Below are 17,797 nucleotides of genomic sequence, written 5' to 3' on the forward strand. Positions count from 1 at the left end.
CTATTCTATTCTATTCTATTCTATTCTATTCTATTCTATTCTATTCTTTGTTAAAGGCAAACCCCAGGTTTCTGTCTGGAACTTGGAAAGCAAAAACCCTTTCAGGAGGGCATGGAAGAAGAATACACTTCAGCATTTTGGTCATGCTGGTTTGGAGGCATGGCTGGGTACTCATTGGCCATGGCATGAGGATGGGACTGGCCTCCCTGCCCACAGGAAGCTGGAGGGAAGAGGGGTGTGTGCTGCAGAAGGGCTGCACCAGTTTTAAGACAATAGCTACACCTTAACAGCAGTGTTAAGAACTGGCTGAAATATCAGGAGCTTTCAAGGGGTTCTCAGGTCTCCTTGCAAAACTTGCATGAGTAAGGAGGCCTGCCTTTCAACACATGGGGATCCTGCAGTTTGTCCTATCTCATGAGCAAGGTGTGGCAGACCTGCACTGACACAAACTGGGAAGAAGCAGGGGCTTTATGGTAAGGCAAAGGAAATCCTGAAGACATGTGAATTCTATCAAAAAATCAAGTGCTTGAAATGCCATTTCAACAGCAGGATGCCAGAAGCCTGATGAAGATCTACCTGGAGCTATATGCCAGAAGTGTGTAGGACCTGAAACCTCCAGCCAACATGACAAAGATGCCTCTCCTGCAGTATTTCCTGTTCATCCTAACTACAGGTCTTCAGATACAGATGTATGAACAGACCAGAATTTCTGAAGGCAGGTATCTACTTGGCAAAATAATCATTGCATGCAGACAGCCAAGGTAAACTGTCAGAGGACAAAGGCACTAATGAGAGGAAGTTAAAGGAATCAAGAGATGAGACATCGTTACAGATGTGGCATACCTTTGATGAAGTTGGTATACAGTAAGCTTGTAGACTGCAACATTGGTTTCCAGGGAAGTATCTTTGAACCTTGCTATCATGTCTGAACTGGAGACCATATCATATGGAAAATGAAGCACAGGAAGGAGATGTGGTGAAGATGGCAACAGCAATTTCAGAGGCCAAGAGCAGCTGACACTGGGAGATTACTACTGACAGAAGCAGGCAAAGTCACATTGAAATGGCTGGGAAAATTCCACTCCAGGTCAGTCAGTCCTCTAGCACAAATTTACAATTATCCAGCCTGTTCTCACTCCTTAACACAGGGCAAAAGGTGGAGAAAAGGTTATGCTGAGCCAGAATGTTCTCTCTGGCTTCTCTCCAGACCTATTTGTCAACAGTTTGGATGGAAAACCAGAGACACACGTCTCATAAGTTCACCATCATGTTCCACACCCACAGGATACATGAGTACACATAGCCATTCAGCTGGAAAAGATTTTATTCCCTGCTTTTCCAGTGTATAAATAATGCCTTTTCCCAGACCTCAGATGGAAAGCAGCACGATGTGAGGAACACTCAAGCTATGTGTGCCAGCTGAGGCACTGGGGTTTGTCCCTAATTATTTTGTGATTTTGAATGTACTAGTCACACAGTCATTTGCCCAACTGAAGCAATTTGCAGAGGTAATCTGACACTGCACAGTGCTCCCAGAAGAGTTTGTAAAGATACCTGGCACTCAGAGCCAGCTGAGACATAGCTAAATTTAACCAGCACAACAACAAAACCTTTCCTCTCTGAAACCATCTTCAAGAGTCAGAAAGAACTCCTTAGAACAGGCACGAATTTCCAGAAAGAAAGCAGAAACCAAACATAAAAAAGAAAATAGGGGAGTACCTGTTCAGGAGAAACCCAACTATGCTAGCCCATTACACAGTGTGAGCTTTGGAAAGACTTCCTATTTGTCACAGCTGAGAAGACCACTAAAATTACAGCAAAGCTGTGAGAGGTGCCTCGAGATGAGGCTTGTAAGATGCCCTGTTAGAAGCTCATCAAACTGCTCCACTGACAGAGAAAAAGGAGCAGGACTGCCCTTCCACAGTCATGCCAAACCTCCTATGCCTCCCTAGCAGTTCTTTGCTTCATTGTGCTCATACAACCTGAGCACATCTGTTCATGTATGTGGAAGGCCTTTACATACACACCCTGGAGTGAAAACAGTCAAGTGTCCAGCTGCAGAAGCACGTACCTGCACTTGTAGATCCAATCCCTGCAGTGAGCACAGAGCGTGGCGTAATCTTTACTGCATACTTCAGAAACTGAGATTTCCCTGTACCTGGGTCTCCAACCAACAGAAGATGGGATTCACCTTGGGAAAAACATTTGGTGTAGGAGGAGATGGTTCATATACAGAGAAAGGTAAGATACCAAGTGCTCAGGTTTGAGTTTAAATTGCACTTCTCATTATTCACCTAACATTTAGCACTACATATACAGTGCAGGATGCAATTCTGTTGAGAACTGCACTGTTTATGGGGTGTGATGAATACACTGTTTAATGAAAACATCGAGTCACATTGCTGAATGAAATGAAATGAACCAAAGGAGATGTTTTAAAAGCATTAGCAGATATTTGCAGTAGCTCTCATAATGGGAGTTCTTACCCTGTAGAACACTCATTTCTCCCAGACAACTCTTGAACATGAAACAAAAGGATCCCCAGGTTAACTCTCATTCCACTATTCACTTGCTTAAAATTCTTGCCAAAAGGCCTGATAAAATCAGCAGGTTGTTGTTCTTCACTAATTCTGTTACACTGCCACCACTTCTGCAACTCAGTAATCTCAAAACAGTAATTGTTCTCTTGTCTTCCACAAAACATTAATGCAACTTCAAACAGAAAGTCTGTAGCTGTATTGAGCTGCTGAAGCATTAAGTATCTGCACACAGAGACATACTCTTTTAGAGTTATTATGACCTACATAGATTATGACCTGCATACCACCTGGCACATGGCATATTTGCCATCTAATAACAACAGAAGGAGGATCAGCAGGCAGATAACTTACAGTAACTGAACTAAGTGAGATGTGCTGACAATCACAGATGGAAAAGTCTGGCATTAGGAGTAGAATGAATTCTTTAATTTTTCTCTCCAACATTCTATAGTGATCTTGTGAAAAACAGCCAGTGATTTTCCACACTTCAGCATGGAAGAGGCATTAATATTCCATCCTTTGATGGCAAATACCACTGGGAATATTCTACTAGAAATCATTTCAAACTGTCACTTATACAATGAAAAGTGAGTTTATGTTACATCTAAACCAACTGCCTTTAATATTCTACCTAATGGAATCCTCAGCACCTGCTTTTACTGGTTTGGTGGGGTTTGGAGCTATTAAAAAGAGGGAGTCTAGATACTCACTACATTTGTCTAAGATTCTGCAGTTAATACTTGGCAGTAATCAGAAATTGCTCTCACTCAAGAAAATGGGATGCTTGTAATTCCAAAACCTTACTGGGTTGATTCTGGGGTGGGGAAGGATGTGGGTGAAGACAGGGATGGGAACAAGCATCAGGAAGGGTGTGATACTATTAGAAACTATACCAACCTCTGATTCGAGTTCCAGTAGCATCAGTCCTCTGTACACCACCTGCAAGCACCATGGCCACAGCCAGCTTCACCAGGTACAATCCAAACACTTGAGGGCATAAGCTTGCCAAAATTTCATTCCTCCCTAGGACAGGAGCATACAAAAAAAATGGCACTCAGCACTGCCCTGAGAGTAAAGCTTGGTTTCCCATGGACTCTTACGCACATTAAAGTCATGTGTACATCAACAAATAGTTACCCAATGTACACTGACATATTGAGTACTGTGTCCAGTTCTGGGCCCCTCAGTTTAAGAAGGACATTGAGACACTTGAACGTGTCCAGAGAAGGGCAACAAGGCTGGGGAGAGGCCTTGAATACAAGCCCTATGAGGAGAGGCTGAGGGAGCTGGGATTCTTTAGCCTGGAGAAGAGGAGGCTCAGGGGAGACCTCATTGCCCTCTACAACTACCTGAAAGGTGGTTGTAGCCAGGAAGGGGTTGGTCTCTTCTCTCTAGCAGCCAGCACCAGAACAGGGGGACACAGTCTCAAGCTGCGCCAGGGGAAGTTTAGGCTGGAGGTGAGGAGAAAGTTCTTCATGGAGAGAGTCATTGCTCATTGGAATGTACTGCCCAGGGAGGTGGTGGAGTCACCATCCCTGGAGGTGTTCAAGAGGGGATTGGACGTGGCACTGGTGCCATGGTCTAGTCATGAGGTCTGTGGTGACAGGTTGGACTCGATGATCTTTGAGGCCTCTTCCAACCTAAGGTATACTGTGATACAGTAATATCAAAAAAGGAAGATTAATGCAGTAGGTTTGGTACTGTGTTTTTTTTCCCAGTAATACTGAGGCATTTCATATCCCTATACTGGAAAAAATGTTTTGGGAGGAGTGAACAGTGGGATAGGATAATGGGGGAAAAATGTGTTGAAGCACTGCACTTTCAGTCCAGATTTCATCTATATCCAAATGTGTCCTCTTTAGAAGCTTTCAACTGACAGACTGAAAGACAGACTGAAGGAGTTGGGGCTGTTCAGTCTGCAGAAGAGAAGGCTCCCAGGTGACCTAATTGTGGCCTTCCAGTATCTGAGGGGGGCCTACAGGAAGGCTGGGGAAGGACTTCTCAGGATCTCAGGCAGTGATAGGACTAGGGGGAATGGAATGAAGCTGGAGGTGGGGAGATTCAGGCTAGATGTGAGGAGGAGGTTCTTCCCCATGAGACTGGTGAAGCCCTGGAATGGGTTGTCCAGGGAGGTGGTTGAGGCCCTGTCCCTGGAGGTGTTTAAGCCCAGGCTGGATGAGGCTCTGGGCAGCCTGCTCTAGTGTGGGGTGTCCCTGCCCATGGCAGGGGGGTTGGAACTAGATGATGCTTGTGGTCCCTTCCAACCCTGACTGATACTATGATACTATGATAACTGCTCACCTGCTAAGGGGTCATCCCTATGCTTTTCCCAGAAGTCTTCAAACTCCTTGCGGACTTCCTCATCAATGACAACCCCTGCTAGCTGCTCATTGTTCACTTTAATATAGTTGGCTTTCAAAACAAGCTCCAGGTCACAGCGTGCATCCTCACGGAAAGGCTTCCACCGCTGCATTACCACTCCGTAAACTGTGACGTCATCTCCTGGAGGTAACAACAAAAGTTAGCAGAACAACTTCAGACTTGTGTAATTAGCTGCAATGTGTAATTACAGACTCTGTGTTACAGTTAATGGGGATGAAAAAGACCACCAACAAACAGCAAACCTCCTGCAGTCACTGGCAGTCAAAAGCAAACAGTTAGGCAGATTGCTTGCATCTCTGGCAGGAAGTTGCTGTGTCTTTCTAATTCTGTGCAAGGTAGGTTCATTCTTAAAGCTTTCTTTTGTGAAAGAGGGATTCATGGAAACTATGAAAGCTCTTCTATCAGCTTGATTTGCTATGCAAAAAAAACTTAGCCAAAACTTGATTTCTGGCCAGTCTTGTGATGAATTCCAGAATCATTCATGAACACAGGGTTCTTCTGATGCAGTGCAAACATAAATGAATCCCCTGCAAGGATGTCTGTATCTGAGGATTTTTTTTGGTCCATTCTTCACACACCCTCCTGCCAGTAAACTTCCTTTTTGAATGCCAGATAGTTTTTTTTCCACCTGAAGCACACTCCTTGGATAAGTCACAGTATCACAGTATCACTAAGGTTGGAAGAGACCTCGAGGATCATCGAGTCCAACCTATCAACACAGACCCCATGACTAGACCATGGCACCAAGTGCCACATCCAATCCCCTCTTGAACACCTCCAGGGATGGCGACTCCACCACCTCCCTGGGCAGCCCGTTCCAATGCCGAATGACTCGCTTGGTGAAGAACTTCCTCCTCACCTCGAGTCTAAACCTCCCCTGGCACAGCTTGAGACTGTGTCCCCTTGTTCTGGTGCTGGTTGCCTAAGAGAAGAGACCAACCCCTTCCCGCCTACAACCACCTTTCAGGTAGTTGTAGAGGGCAATGAGGTCACCCCTGAGCCTCCTCTTCTCCAGGCTAAACAACCCCAGCTCCCTCAGCCTCTCCTCACAGGGCTGTGTTCAAGGCCTCTCCCCAGCCTTGTTGCCCTTCTCTGGACACGTTCAAGTGTTTCAATGTCCTTAAACTGAGGGGCCCAGAACGGGACACAGTACTCAAGGTGCAGCCTAACCAAAGCAGAGTACAGGGGCACAATGACCTCCCTGCTCCTGCTGGCCACACTATTCCTAATGCAGGCCAGGATGCCATTGGCCCTCCTGGCCACCTGGGCACACTGCTGGCTCATATTCAGGCAGCTGTCGATCAGCACCCCCAGGTCCCTCTCTGTTTGGGAGCTCTCAGCCACTCCGACCCCAGCCTGTAGCTCTGCATGGGATTGCTGTAGCCAAAGTGCAGCACTTGGACTTGTTGAATGCCATCCCATTGGACTCTGCCCATCTGTCCAGTCGGTCGAGATCCCTCTGCAGAGCCTTTCTACCCTCTAACTGACTAACATCTGCCCCTAACTTGGTGTCATCTGCAAACTTGCTGATGACTGACTCGACCCCCTCATCCAGATCATCAATGAAGATGTTAAAGAGGATGGGGCCCAGCACTGTCATGTTACAGAGCCCTCTGAACCTCCAGAGGTGCACCTCTGTGTGTGATGGTGTGGCCCAGTTTCCTCCAGAGGTTTAGTGTTTCCACACTAACCAGAGTTAAAATACCTTCTGTACATCATAACACATTGCTTATTGAAACTGGTCTGTCAAACATGACAGAACATGGGGATCTGTGGCATTTTCTGGAATAGTCTTCAACTGCCATGCCAATGTCCTAGCTGAAACATGTGACAGATGAACATAGCTCATTCCACAAGCCCTCAGCACTGGCAGCCCACTTGGCAAAGATTCTTCTCAAATGGACAAATAAAAGAATGTTTGTAGTACAAACATATGCAGGATGTGCTGTATCCTCACCAGACTTGCAGCTGTCCACTAAGTCATCCTCTAGAACAACCATCATGCAACGAGGGATGCTTCCAACAGACAGCCTTTGAACCTAGGAGACAGGGAAGAAAAACACTTCAGTACCTTTCAAAAGCCATTTCTAGCTGCTCTGGCACAGGGACCTACATTCCTTTGCTGGAGCTGAGGTCAGTCCTTGCTTTTTGTCACAAAATTTACACAGTACAGATGCCACTGCTGCCATGAACTTCATGATGGAAGTGGCATGCTCGGTATTAATGGGAATGGGCTTAGGTACTAAATTAGCTGAAGGTTCTCAGTCCTGGGAGGTGCAGTATGATTTCGATATCCTCTTGAAAAGTCTGTGCAATCTTGTCACAGTCTATTCCCAACCAGCAATCATTCCATTTACACTTGAAGCTTGTAATAGTTTATAGAATATCCACTGTACAAGAAAAAACAATTGGAATGGAACGGAATGGAATGGAATGGAATGGAATAGAGGAATGGAACAGAATAGAGGAATAGAATAGAATAGAATAGAATAGAATAGAATAGAATAGAATAGAATAGAATAGAATAGACCAGACCAGACCAGACCAGACCAGACCAGACCAGACCAGGTTGGAAGAGACCCTCAAGATCATCACGTCCAACCCATCATCCACCACCATCTAATCAACTAAACCATGGCACAAAGCATTTCATCCGGTCTCCTCCTAAACACCTCCAGTGATGGCAACTCCACCACCTTCTCATTCTGCAGCACAGGTCACGCATGCTAGAATTCCAGATGCATTCACTCTCTAGTACCTAAGAAGGTTCCTTCACCCTTGTGTATTATCAAAGTGGCCACAGACAGTTCCTGTCACTGTCAGGACTGGTGGCATATGCACAGTTACTTACAGAGCTCTCTAGAAAATGTGAGTAACTTTAATAGTATCATAGTGTCAGTCAGGGTTGGAAGGGACCACAAGGATCAGCTAGTTCCAACCCCCCTGCCATGGGCAGGGACACCCCACACTAGATCAGGCTGGACAGAGCCTCAGCCAGCCTGGGCTTAAACACCTCTAGGGATGGGGCCTTGACCACCTCCCTGGACAACCCATTCCAGGGCTTCACCACTCTCATGGTGAAGAACCTCCTCCTCACATCCAGCCTGAATCTCCCCACCTCCAGCTTCATTCCATTCCCCCTAGTCCTATCACTACCTGAGATCCTGAGAAGTCCTTCCCCAGCCTTCCTGTAGGCCCCCTGCAGATACTGGAAGGCCACAATTAGGTCACCTCGGAGCCTTCCCTTCTCCAGACTGAACAGCCCCAACTCCTTCAGTCTGTCCTCAAGGAGAGGTGCTCCAGCCCTCTGCTCATCCTTGTGGTACTTAATAAGATCATGCAGCTCAAAATCTTTCCCACCACACTGTGTTTACTGTGTGTCACACAGAAACAAAGGAAGTGTTACAGTAAGCATATGCCAGAAACAATCAGTAGATGAGCTATGCACATATGGCTTATTTCCTAGAAATTGTTTTATTCCCTGACTTTTGTTTTTAACTATTCCAAACCTTTAAGAGCTTCATCTCTAATCTCATGCATTTCTCTTTTTTCATGCATCTTGCACATGGATTGGCACCACTGCCCTCTGATTTAGAGATGAAAACCTGGAACAACTGAAGGTACTTTAGAAAAGGTGTATGAAGAAGACACTGAACATAGAAATAAGCACAGAAACACTGCCTGCAGTATGCCCTACATAGTCTTAATTCTCATACAGGCTTTCCTGTGCCAGTTTTGTCTCAGTCATGGATTACTGTAAATAAAGAGGCCAAATAGTTTCTTATTTCTCCAGCTCAGTTGCACTTCCACCCAGGGCTATCTTCAGGAAGACCAATGGAAATTCTCTAAGGGTCACAGATTCCATGATTGTTAAATTCAGTATTGGCTGAAGGCAACAGGCATTTGCAGACACATGTATTGAGCATTCTACACCTCTTACAAATGGCCTTGGCCACCATTGGGCTGGCTTTAGTCCTTAGAAGAACATCAGCAACAGGCACAGCAAGTGAAACAATGCACACTTGGTGTTGCAATGATTCAACATGGAAACTTCATCTATGCACTGACCCTAGGTGCTTTGTACAACATTGAATGGAGTTACCTAATAATGTATGTCTAGCCAACAAGCTTGTTTAGGTTGGATATTAAGAAATTTCTTTCCTGAAAGGCACTGGAACAGGCTGCACAGGGAGGTGGTGGAGTCACTCTCTCTGAAGGTGTTCAAGAAGTGTGTGGACACAGCGCTCTGCGTTTAATGGCCATGGTGGTGTTGGGTCAATGGTTGGACTTGATCTTAGAGTTCTTTCCCCAGCCAAAACAATTCTATGATGACTCTATGATGTGCTTAAATTTTTAACTCTTTGACTGGCAGTCTCTGCCTAACAGGCTGCCTGGCCTCTTTGAGTTTTCTTAGGAGTTTGTTTTAAACAACATAGTATCACCAAGGTTGGAAGAGACCTCAAAGATCATCGAGTCCAACCTGTCACCCCAGACCTCATGACTAGACCATGGCAGCAGAATCTGTAAAACTTTTGCAATGGAATGGAATGGAATGGAATGGAATGGAATGGAATGGAATGGAATGGAATGGAATGGAATGGAATGGAATAGACCAGAGATCATCTAGTCCAACCTATCACCCAACACTATCTAATCAACTAACCCATGGCACCAAGCACCCCATCCAGTCTCTTCCTAAACACCTCCAGTGATGGTGACTCCACCACCTTCCCCATTCCAATGGCCAATCACTCTTTCTATGAAGAACTTCTTCCTAACAGCCAGCCACTTATCTTAGCATGTAAAACTTAGCAGTGAAAAATGGGATGAAGTTAATTCTGAGATAAGTATGAACAATATCACTGAAATTAGAGGCTACCTTATTCCAACAGCCAATTAAGTCCCTTAATGCTTTCTTTAGCAAGGTAAATATTTTTGTACTTGAGAATTCTAGACCCTAATACCTTCCTCCTTTTTATTCACCTGTTCCTGAATTTTGATTTCCTGATAGTCTTTGCAGCAGGTAGGAGAAGAGGCTGTTCCAGAGAGACAGGTGAACTTGGTTGAGTTGCAGCCTTCTTCATTCCGACAGGCTGACGGACGGCAGAAGGCGTAGTACTGTTCAAAGTCAGCCTTGACAGTAAACACATTCTTGCACTTGTTGCAGATGTAACTCCTCTCAAACTCCAAAACCTTCACCAGACTGGTCCGTACGACAGTCCCAGTGACAGACAAGAAGTGACCCACGTCCCTGGTTCTGGGGATGTGCTCTCGAGTCAGCTCTGGGCAAACAGGCAAACCTGTGGAACACACAAAAACGTGATTCTTCAATTCTTCTGTTGTACCATAAAACTCCTTAACTGGCCTCAGACAGTGAAAATCATCAAGGTGCTGAGCACTAACAGAAAATGTTGCTATTTTACTCTCCTGCTTCTGCCCATGGCTGGATAGTCATGAACAGTTTCCAGTCGTGGTCAGCTCCAGCAACAGTCTGATAATAGAACCAGGATATCTTACAGATACAGCTACTCTTGCAGCAAACATCTGCCCCTTACTTTACTGCTACAATACCTCCTGGTAGCTTATAAAATACTTGAAGTGAAAAATACCTCTGCTTTCATGCTGAAGCTGTAACTGATGCAAATGGCTCCTAGAACACTGGGGGAAAAGCATTACACTGGTGCCAGTCCTGCATGCCATTAGGGATGGCCATTGATTTTTTAAGGCTAGTCTACACAATTTCCATGTGTTTGCATGTGTTTGTTTCTGTTTAATAAACACCAGCCTTTCCCTAGTGCTTCAAACTGCAAGACTTGGATTCAAAGTATCATAGAATGTTTTGTTTTGGAAAGAACCCATCTAATCCAACCCACTGCAGTGCACAGGGACATCTTCAACTACAGCAGGCTGCTCAGAGCCTCATCCAACCTGACCTGGATGTTTTCAGTGATGAACCATCTACCACCTCTCCGGGCAACCTTCTCCAGTATCTCACCATCCTCACTGTAAAAATCATCTTCTGCATAGCTGGTGTAAATCTAACCACTTTTAGTTTCAAACCATTAGCCCTTGTCCAAGAACAACAGGCCAAAAGATTGTCCTCATCTTTCTTAGTGGCCCCTTATTAAGTATTGAAAGGCTGCAATAGGGTCTCCCTGAAGCCTGCTCTTCTCCAGGATGAACAACCCCAACTTTCTCAGCCTGGCCTCACAGGAAAGATGCTCCAGCCCTTTCATGATCTCCTCTGGACCCACTCCAACAGGTCCACATCTTTCTTGTGCTCCAGAGCTGCACACAGTACTGCAGGTGAGGTCTTAGTTAACTACACCATGATGCCACAATAGTTTGCTACGGAGTAAGGAATGCGGGAGGTGTCCCTGGGGCACGTCACGGCTACCTTTGCCCCACCACTCACCCGAGACCCTGGCGTGGAGGTTGTGCTTCACCCTGAGCTGCGGGGCGGGCGGGGCGGGCGGGGCAGCCTGCAGCGCCGCCAGGGCAGCCCGGCGCAGCGCGCTGTCGAAAATCGGCAGCACCTCACTGGGGAAGGCGTTGAAATACTCCCCGATCTCCATGTTGGCCTCAAAGAGCGTCATGGCATCGACGACGACAGGATAGTGCGCCTCGTCATCAGCCTCCCTCAGGATGCCCAGGATGTCCTCCCTGTGGTGCTCCAGCACGTAGGACTCGAACACCTGCCCGATGAGGGTCACCTGCTCCGCGCTCAGCACCATGTTGCACCTGCGGGCAGGGGGATGAGGCGCTCACATGGCGGATTCCCGGTAAGCCCGGGATCCAGCCGGGAAGATGTTTTTTGACGCGGAAGCCCCCACGGCGGAGCCGGGCAGGAGCGCGGCGGGAAAGATCCCGGGGACGGCGCCGCCTCACCGCGCGCGGCGCCCGTGACAGCTGCCGGCCACGCGCCGCTCGCCACCTCCCACCGACGGCTCCCGCCAACCAACCGCCCCGCCCCGCCCCGGCCGGCCAATTAGCACCGCCCTGCTTCGCCTTAGTCAGCCAATCAGCTTCACCTCGCCTCCCACCGGGAGGCTAATCAGCACCGCCCCGCCTCCAGTCAGTCAGCCAATCATCACTGCCCCGCTTCCCGTCAGTCACCTGCGGCGCCGCGCTCCTCGCGCCCGTTCGGGCGGGATGTGGCTGTCCGTTAGTACCAGAAAGTGGAACCCCCCCCGCAGCCCTCTCTCTCGGAGAGGGGAAAGGGAAGGCAGGACCACCCTGCCTTGCGTCGCCCCAAGCGGCGGTGGCAGCAGCAGCGAGGGTGCCAGCAGCATGGAGGCAGGCCTCCCGCTCCCGCCGCCGTACATAAATATATGTGCTTACATATATAAAGCGCCTATCACCATACCCGGAGCGCGCTGCCCCGGCTACCCGCCTGCCTCGGCTGCCCCAGGCTCGTCCTGCCTCGCCTCCGGACGGCGCGGGCCGCGGGTGTGCTCCCAGCGCCCACAGCGGCGGCCCCGCCGGAGCTCGTGTGAAGAGCCTCTCCCGTCCGCACCAGCCGGTGGCTGCCGCAAGAGCGCTCCGCGGCCGCTCCGCCGTCGCTCGATACCTGCAGCGCGGGCCGCTGACGCCGCCTCCCTTCCGCCCGGGTTCCCGCCGCGGCCGCCGCAGCTCCCTCACCCGGCAGGAGAAGCGACTCCGTCCACGCCCCCTCCGCGCCGCTGCGCGCCCGGGCCTGGCGGCCCTCGAGCTGCGCAGGGCGGTGGGGCGGAGAGCGGCTGCAGAGCCGCCAACCCATGGGGCCTGGCCCGGGCGACACAGGAGAGAGGCGCCGCGGCTTCGGGAGAGACGATGCTCCCGAGACCTGCAGCGGGGCGACAGGCCCAGCTCCCCGCCGAGCAGTGCGGGCTGCCGGGGCCCTGCGGGGACAGGGGGATGCTCCGAGGGGACAGGGGTGTCCCAGCTGTTCTGCCTCTCGTCCGCGGGTTGTTTTTTAAAGGGTGCCGCACGCCCTTGTTTGCCTCAATGCTTCTGTCACTGTTCTCCCATTCCAAAGAGACGCTGCAACTGGGCACAGATCAGGGTCTTACTCTGTGCAATTGAATGGATACAGCTGCAGAAGTACTGCTGATAGGAATCTGCACCTTATACATAAACTGTTCACTGTGGATATCCAAAACTGTTTCAAATAGATTATTGTGGGTGGTGTGTCAAGCCACTCCTGTCTCTGCCATATTCTTGCATTGTCATTTTTATGGTACTGTCTTGCAAGGTACAAAACCAGGCTCTTTTTCTTTTCTTAATGACAAGATGTAGCTATTTCCACATTTGTGAAATCAGTTCACCTGAGATCTAACATTTGTGATTTCCTGGAGGTGATCCATTAAAAAGAGCTCCTGCTAGCCCAAAGGTTTTCCTGTCTTTGTAAACAGCACTGTGCAACTTACTGTAATTCTGTACCTCATTATGGGGAGCTGCCTGTTGAGCTAGGGAAGACTGCCTGCATGGGTGAGATGAGATTTGCAGAGGTCTGCACAGCTGCACTCAGGAGCAGCTGCACTTTTCGCTGCCTCCAGAATACCAGACAATGCAAAGATCAGGAACACAAGGCATTATGATAATGCAAGTTCCTGTACTCATCCCAAATGCCAGATGCAAACTCAGTTTAGAAATACATTTCACAGAGTTCTCAGTGCCAGCTGGTAGAAAATCAGTTTCCTCTTGGTTTCTTCAGCTTGGTTTTCGGCTGTTGCTGGCTGCTTGGTTCTGATCTTTACGAGGCTGTTTGAGTAGCGAGACAGCTGCTGACTGTGGCAGGCGTGGTAACTGGATGCTTGAGTGCTTCTTAACTTTCTTCTCCTTTCTGAAAGAAAAATACCTACTAAGAATAAACCCATGGGCACAGCTTTTACTGAACAGGTCAAGGAAATGCAAATATTATCATCTTCCAACGCCAGTCATTAACTCCATCTGCAAGTTGCACACATGAAGCGGAGGGTGGGCGAAAAAGGCTGAGCCCTCGCAAGGCATGCAAGAAGAAACACACAACACTCGCTTTCAGAACATGGTAACAAAATGAGCTAGGGTATTTTATTTTGGGTAACAGCCAAGAAATCTGACATTTTGCCCAATATGGCTTTCTTCTAAAATGAAAAAGTTGCATATACCTACAGTTGAGTCCACCAGCTACAGCAAATCTGCTCTGTGCATCTTTAATCCACGGCAGCACAGCCCGAACACAGCTTTCAGTGGAGCTTTCAGGCTGAACTCTAAGATAGAAGTTTTAAAATGCTCATTTTAGAAGATTTTTAGATTGTTGATATGAAAACATACAAATTATTGTTTGTTTTTTTTTTATTTATACATATCCTACATACAAAACTCATTGTAGTTAGCAAGTATCTTCATTTGGGGATTCACCTTTGTGCACGTAGCAAAAAGGAGGATGAAGTCAGGGCTTCAGATGGAATATTAAAGTCTGTTACAGATGCTAGCTAAAACCTTATTCAAATAACTCAAGCACTTACTCCTGCTTTTAAAAGAGAAAAGGTTCAGCTTAAAAATACATTCATAAAACAAAGAGATGATTTTTCTCCCTGAGACTACCAGTGTGAGTTACTTTGTGGTAATCTTTGAATGAAAAACATATATATATATTTTAAAAAGACATTAAGCTCTAGATCTCTTTATCTACTGCAGCAAAACTCTTGAGCAACACTGGCAGCAGCATAAAAGGTGTAGATTGGAGAATCATGCTCAGTAGCTGAAAAAAACCCCCCACATTTTCCACTTATCAGCTTTAGAAGAAGAAAAATCTTTTAATATAGACAAGGGAAGAGAAGTTTTAATGAAAGATTTTTATCTGTGGAATGAATAAAGGGGGAAAAGTTAGGTGAGTGGTTGTTTTGTTGCTTGCCTTTTTTTTTTCCCCCTCCCTCAGACATGAATTTTATCCAAAGAAGGGCTATATACTCAAAAATGTAGCTTCTTGATCTCTGCAGGTATTTAGTACAGTATTCTAAGTGTTTTAAAGCATTTGTTTCTGTTAATATTGATGGAAAAGATACACAACTTGTGGGAATAGTTTCTGCTTAAATTCAGTGATAGACTAAAGAGCAAATCCTCACGAGCAGCAGGTAAGGAGACAACTCCTTCCCTAGGGAACAGCTCCTTGTTTGTGGCTTTTGGTATTTGCGGCCTCCTGTCAAAATCACTCTGCTCTGAAGGCTAGCAGCTATTCTAGTTGTGATTTATTTCACAGTCTCCCTTTTGAAGGTTAAAATGAGACAGTGTTGAAAGTGCTACCAAGTAACAGAAGAGAACTGGGGATGCATTAAACACATCCTGCCCAAACCAGAGAGGTTTAGATACTTCTTTCCTTTCACAGTTTCAATTGTATTTCTAGTATCCATGCAATTATGTTATTTTTGGGGGGAAAAAGCCTTGCCTGAAATGAAAGAAAACACATTTATAGGAAAGAGGGGGGGAAAGCATTCTGTTTGTTCTACCAAAATTTATTATGCAGTAATTACAAAGTTTAAAGATTCTTCCATTTGAAATAAAAATAAGAGTTATAATTACACACATTATCTAGTACCATGTCAAGTGATTCCAACAAAGATAACATGAAATACAGTGCAGCTTCAAATCAGAAAGACAAATACTTCCTCATTCACAGTGTTTTGACAAATTACAGGGGAGTTTGTTCACATGAGGGTTTACTTAAGGTCATGCTCTTTTATAAACAGTCCACATCACGGCTGTGCCACAACAACAAAGCATCTCTCAGAACGTGAAGTACCGGGCAAGCCACTCCTGGCGCTGTGGATCTGGTGAAGCCACTGGTGAAGTATCAGTCTGAGGGGGGCTAAATTCACAGAAAGGAAAGAGAAAGAATTATCCCATAACTACACAAACCTTCCAAAGGTTAGGAGAAAAGAAAAAGAAAAATGACAGAGACCATTCAGTTTTTTTTTTCCATGGATTAATAATTATCAGTGTGCCTCAGGACGTGATTTAATGTCTCCCTACAGGATCCGTGGTTATCCACTCCATTGGAGAGCATCAGCAGCACAGACAAGTCAGTTCAGAAGCCACATGACAGGGTGGGCAAGTAATATTTTGGAAAACATGATTTAAGATCTCATAAGCAGCTGTGGGCTTTCAGGAAGAATAAAAAGGCTTTTCTTGGGAAAGCTGGGGAAGGTCCTCTTTTAGCATCCTTTTCCTGTGGTAAAGTTCATTAAAGAAGTAAAATATGATGCAAGCATCATATTTGTAGCCATGTGCTCACAAAGACTGGTTGGCAACTGAACACAAGTACACATTCTCATACTGAACACTGGGCACAACTACCATTGGCAGTGCTGTTCATGCACACATTTAAAATACCCTAATATCCTAGAGGGAAAAAGAAACTGCTGCGCTCCGAACGAGGTTTCATTCCCCCTTGAATACTTAAAATGCTCACAGAATGGGCAAGAGAGAAGCATTTAAATCTAATTACACAAGTTCCTTCATCAATAAAAGAGAAAAAAAGGATAATCTGTAATCAAAGAATCCCTACTGGATAATATGGAACACAAACTGAATTGGAAGGGAAGCTCCAGCACCACAGTCCACAAGTTCATGCACATGCATGCTACAGGTCTCAGAGCACGTTCATGCACATCACATGCACAGGAAAAAATAAGCATCAGTAACTTCTGGGCTTGGTTTTTTTTGTTTAATATTGTTTTCTATTGAAACAGATGGTGGTACCTCTTCTACTTTAGACCCTGTTATTTGTTTCCTTTTATTAGTAATAGAAGCTGGGTATGTGGCCTTTTGCATTAAACCAAAGGAGAGAGTAAACAACAAACTGTGGTAATTACATGTTGCTTTAATCTGCCAACTTTGAGGTAAGAGATCAGCACCTATTAAATACAGAGTACAGCCCTTCAGTGCATTTAATGCATAGGGGCATCAAGTCAAAAGATTAAATCTTGCCTCCACAATGCCATTTTGAATTTATTAATTACATTATTTTGTGCAAGGATTACTTCAGACTTTAGTGCTGGTTTTGATTACTGGGAGCTCAGCATTAAGCATCCAAGCATGCACAATTTCCTGTTGCTGTGGGCAAGGTTACTCTCTAAAACAACCTGATAGAGGTGAAGAAAGGGGAAACACAAAACACTAATGTAGCACAGAAAATAAGCTTTCTTACATAAACCTCATTGTCATATAATACTGAATGAGAGAAATCCTGTGCTAGTATCAGTTCCTAAGTGACAGTCAGTAAATCACACAGACATTTAAAACAATTGTTCATGTGTGGAAACAATTGGAAGCACATGAATCCTGTTAAAGTAGCTACAGAGGTGTTCAAAGTTCCAGACTTAGGAAAAAGGGAGAGGCTACTTCACATTTCAACCAGGTCTGCAATAAAAAAGGAATACTATAAAGAGGCTATCAATATCATGTAAAAATTGAAAATGCCATAAGAGTAACTTGTACCTCTGAAAGGTTCACACAGTGGGGTTTAGCTCATGAGGAATGCAAAATTTTCCTGACTTCAGAACAAGGAAAAAAAAGAGAAAAGAAAAAATAAAAAAAAAGAGATTGGTGAGGCAGTGCTCACCTCAAAAACATCTTGGGCTCTTTGGGTGGCATTGGCTGTGGTAGTGGTTTGCTGCTGTTGAACTCAATATCGTGGATGGGTGAGTTAGGAATGGGGTCCAGGCGGTTGGGATGTCCATTGCCCACCACTCCGCTAGATTCCACAGCACTTAAATTGGGGACACTCACAAACCTGTTTGTTGATTTATCATTCTTCTTCTTTTGCTGCATTAAAAATAACAAATGTAAGGAAGGCTTCTTGCACCAGGACAGAGGAGGAAATTTGCAAACATAAAAGTTCTACTGATGGTTGG

General features: G+C 46.0%; 2 protein-coding genes across 11 annotated transcripts in view; both read right to left on the reverse strand.

The window, feature by feature from the left end:
• MCM9 (minichromosome maintenance 9 homologous recombination repair factor) overlaps nucleotides 1–12,533 on the reverse strand; it is a 50,602-nt gene extending 38,069 nt beyond the window's left edge. For 2 of the 3 annotated variants that reach the window (XM_068162297.1, XM_068162299.1), the window contains exons 1-7: nucleotides 12,493–12,533; nucleotides 11,338–11,663; nucleotides 9,906–10,222; nucleotides 6,880–6,961; nucleotides 4,842–5,042; nucleotides 3,438–3,563; nucleotides 2,072–2,191 (exon numbers count right to left, since the gene is read on the reverse strand). In XM_068162297.1, coding sequence (XP_068018398.1) covers nucleotides 2,072–2,191; nucleotides 3,438–3,563; nucleotides 4,842–5,042; nucleotides 6,880–6,961; nucleotides 9,906–10,222; nucleotides 11,338–11,656 — 1,165 coding nt within the window. In that variant the 5' untranslated portion in view covers nucleotides 11,657–11,663; nucleotides 12,493–12,533. Of the gene's footprint in view, nucleotides 1–721; nucleotides 1,139–2,071; nucleotides 2,192–3,437; nucleotides 3,564–4,841; nucleotides 5,043–6,879; nucleotides 6,962–9,905; nucleotides 10,223–11,337; nucleotides 11,664–12,492 lie in introns of those variants that run through there. The other variant, XM_068162298.1, reaches the window with a different exon arrangement.
• Nucleotides 12,534–13,518: 985 nt separating this feature from the next.
• The window catches only part of FAM184A (family with sequence similarity 184 member A), a 68,981-nt gene continuing 64,702 nt past the window's right edge, over nucleotides 13,519–17,797 (reverse strand). For 4 of the 8 annotated variants that reach the window (XM_068162303.1, XM_068162305.1, XM_068162302.1 and 1 more), the window contains 2 exons: nucleotides 17,506–17,708; nucleotides 13,761–15,750 (listed from right to left, as the gene is read on the reverse strand). In XM_068162303.1, the coding sequence (XP_068018404.1) occupies nucleotides 15,669–15,750; nucleotides 17,506–17,708 (285 nt within the window). In that variant the 3' untranslated portion in view covers nucleotides 13,761–15,668. The other 4 variants (XM_068162307.1, XM_068162306.1, XR_010990294.1 and 1 more) reach the window with 3 other exon arrangements.

This window comes from Melanerpes formicivorus, unplaced genomic scaffold (assembly GCF_026170545.1).
Source record: "Melanerpes formicivorus ecotype bairdi unplaced genomic scaffold, bMelFor1.0.p_v2 SCAF_63, whole genome shotgun sequence".
In the NCBI taxonomy this organism is placed as follows: domain Eukaryota; kingdom Metazoa; phylum Chordata; class Aves; order Piciformes; family Picidae; genus Melanerpes; species Melanerpes formicivorus.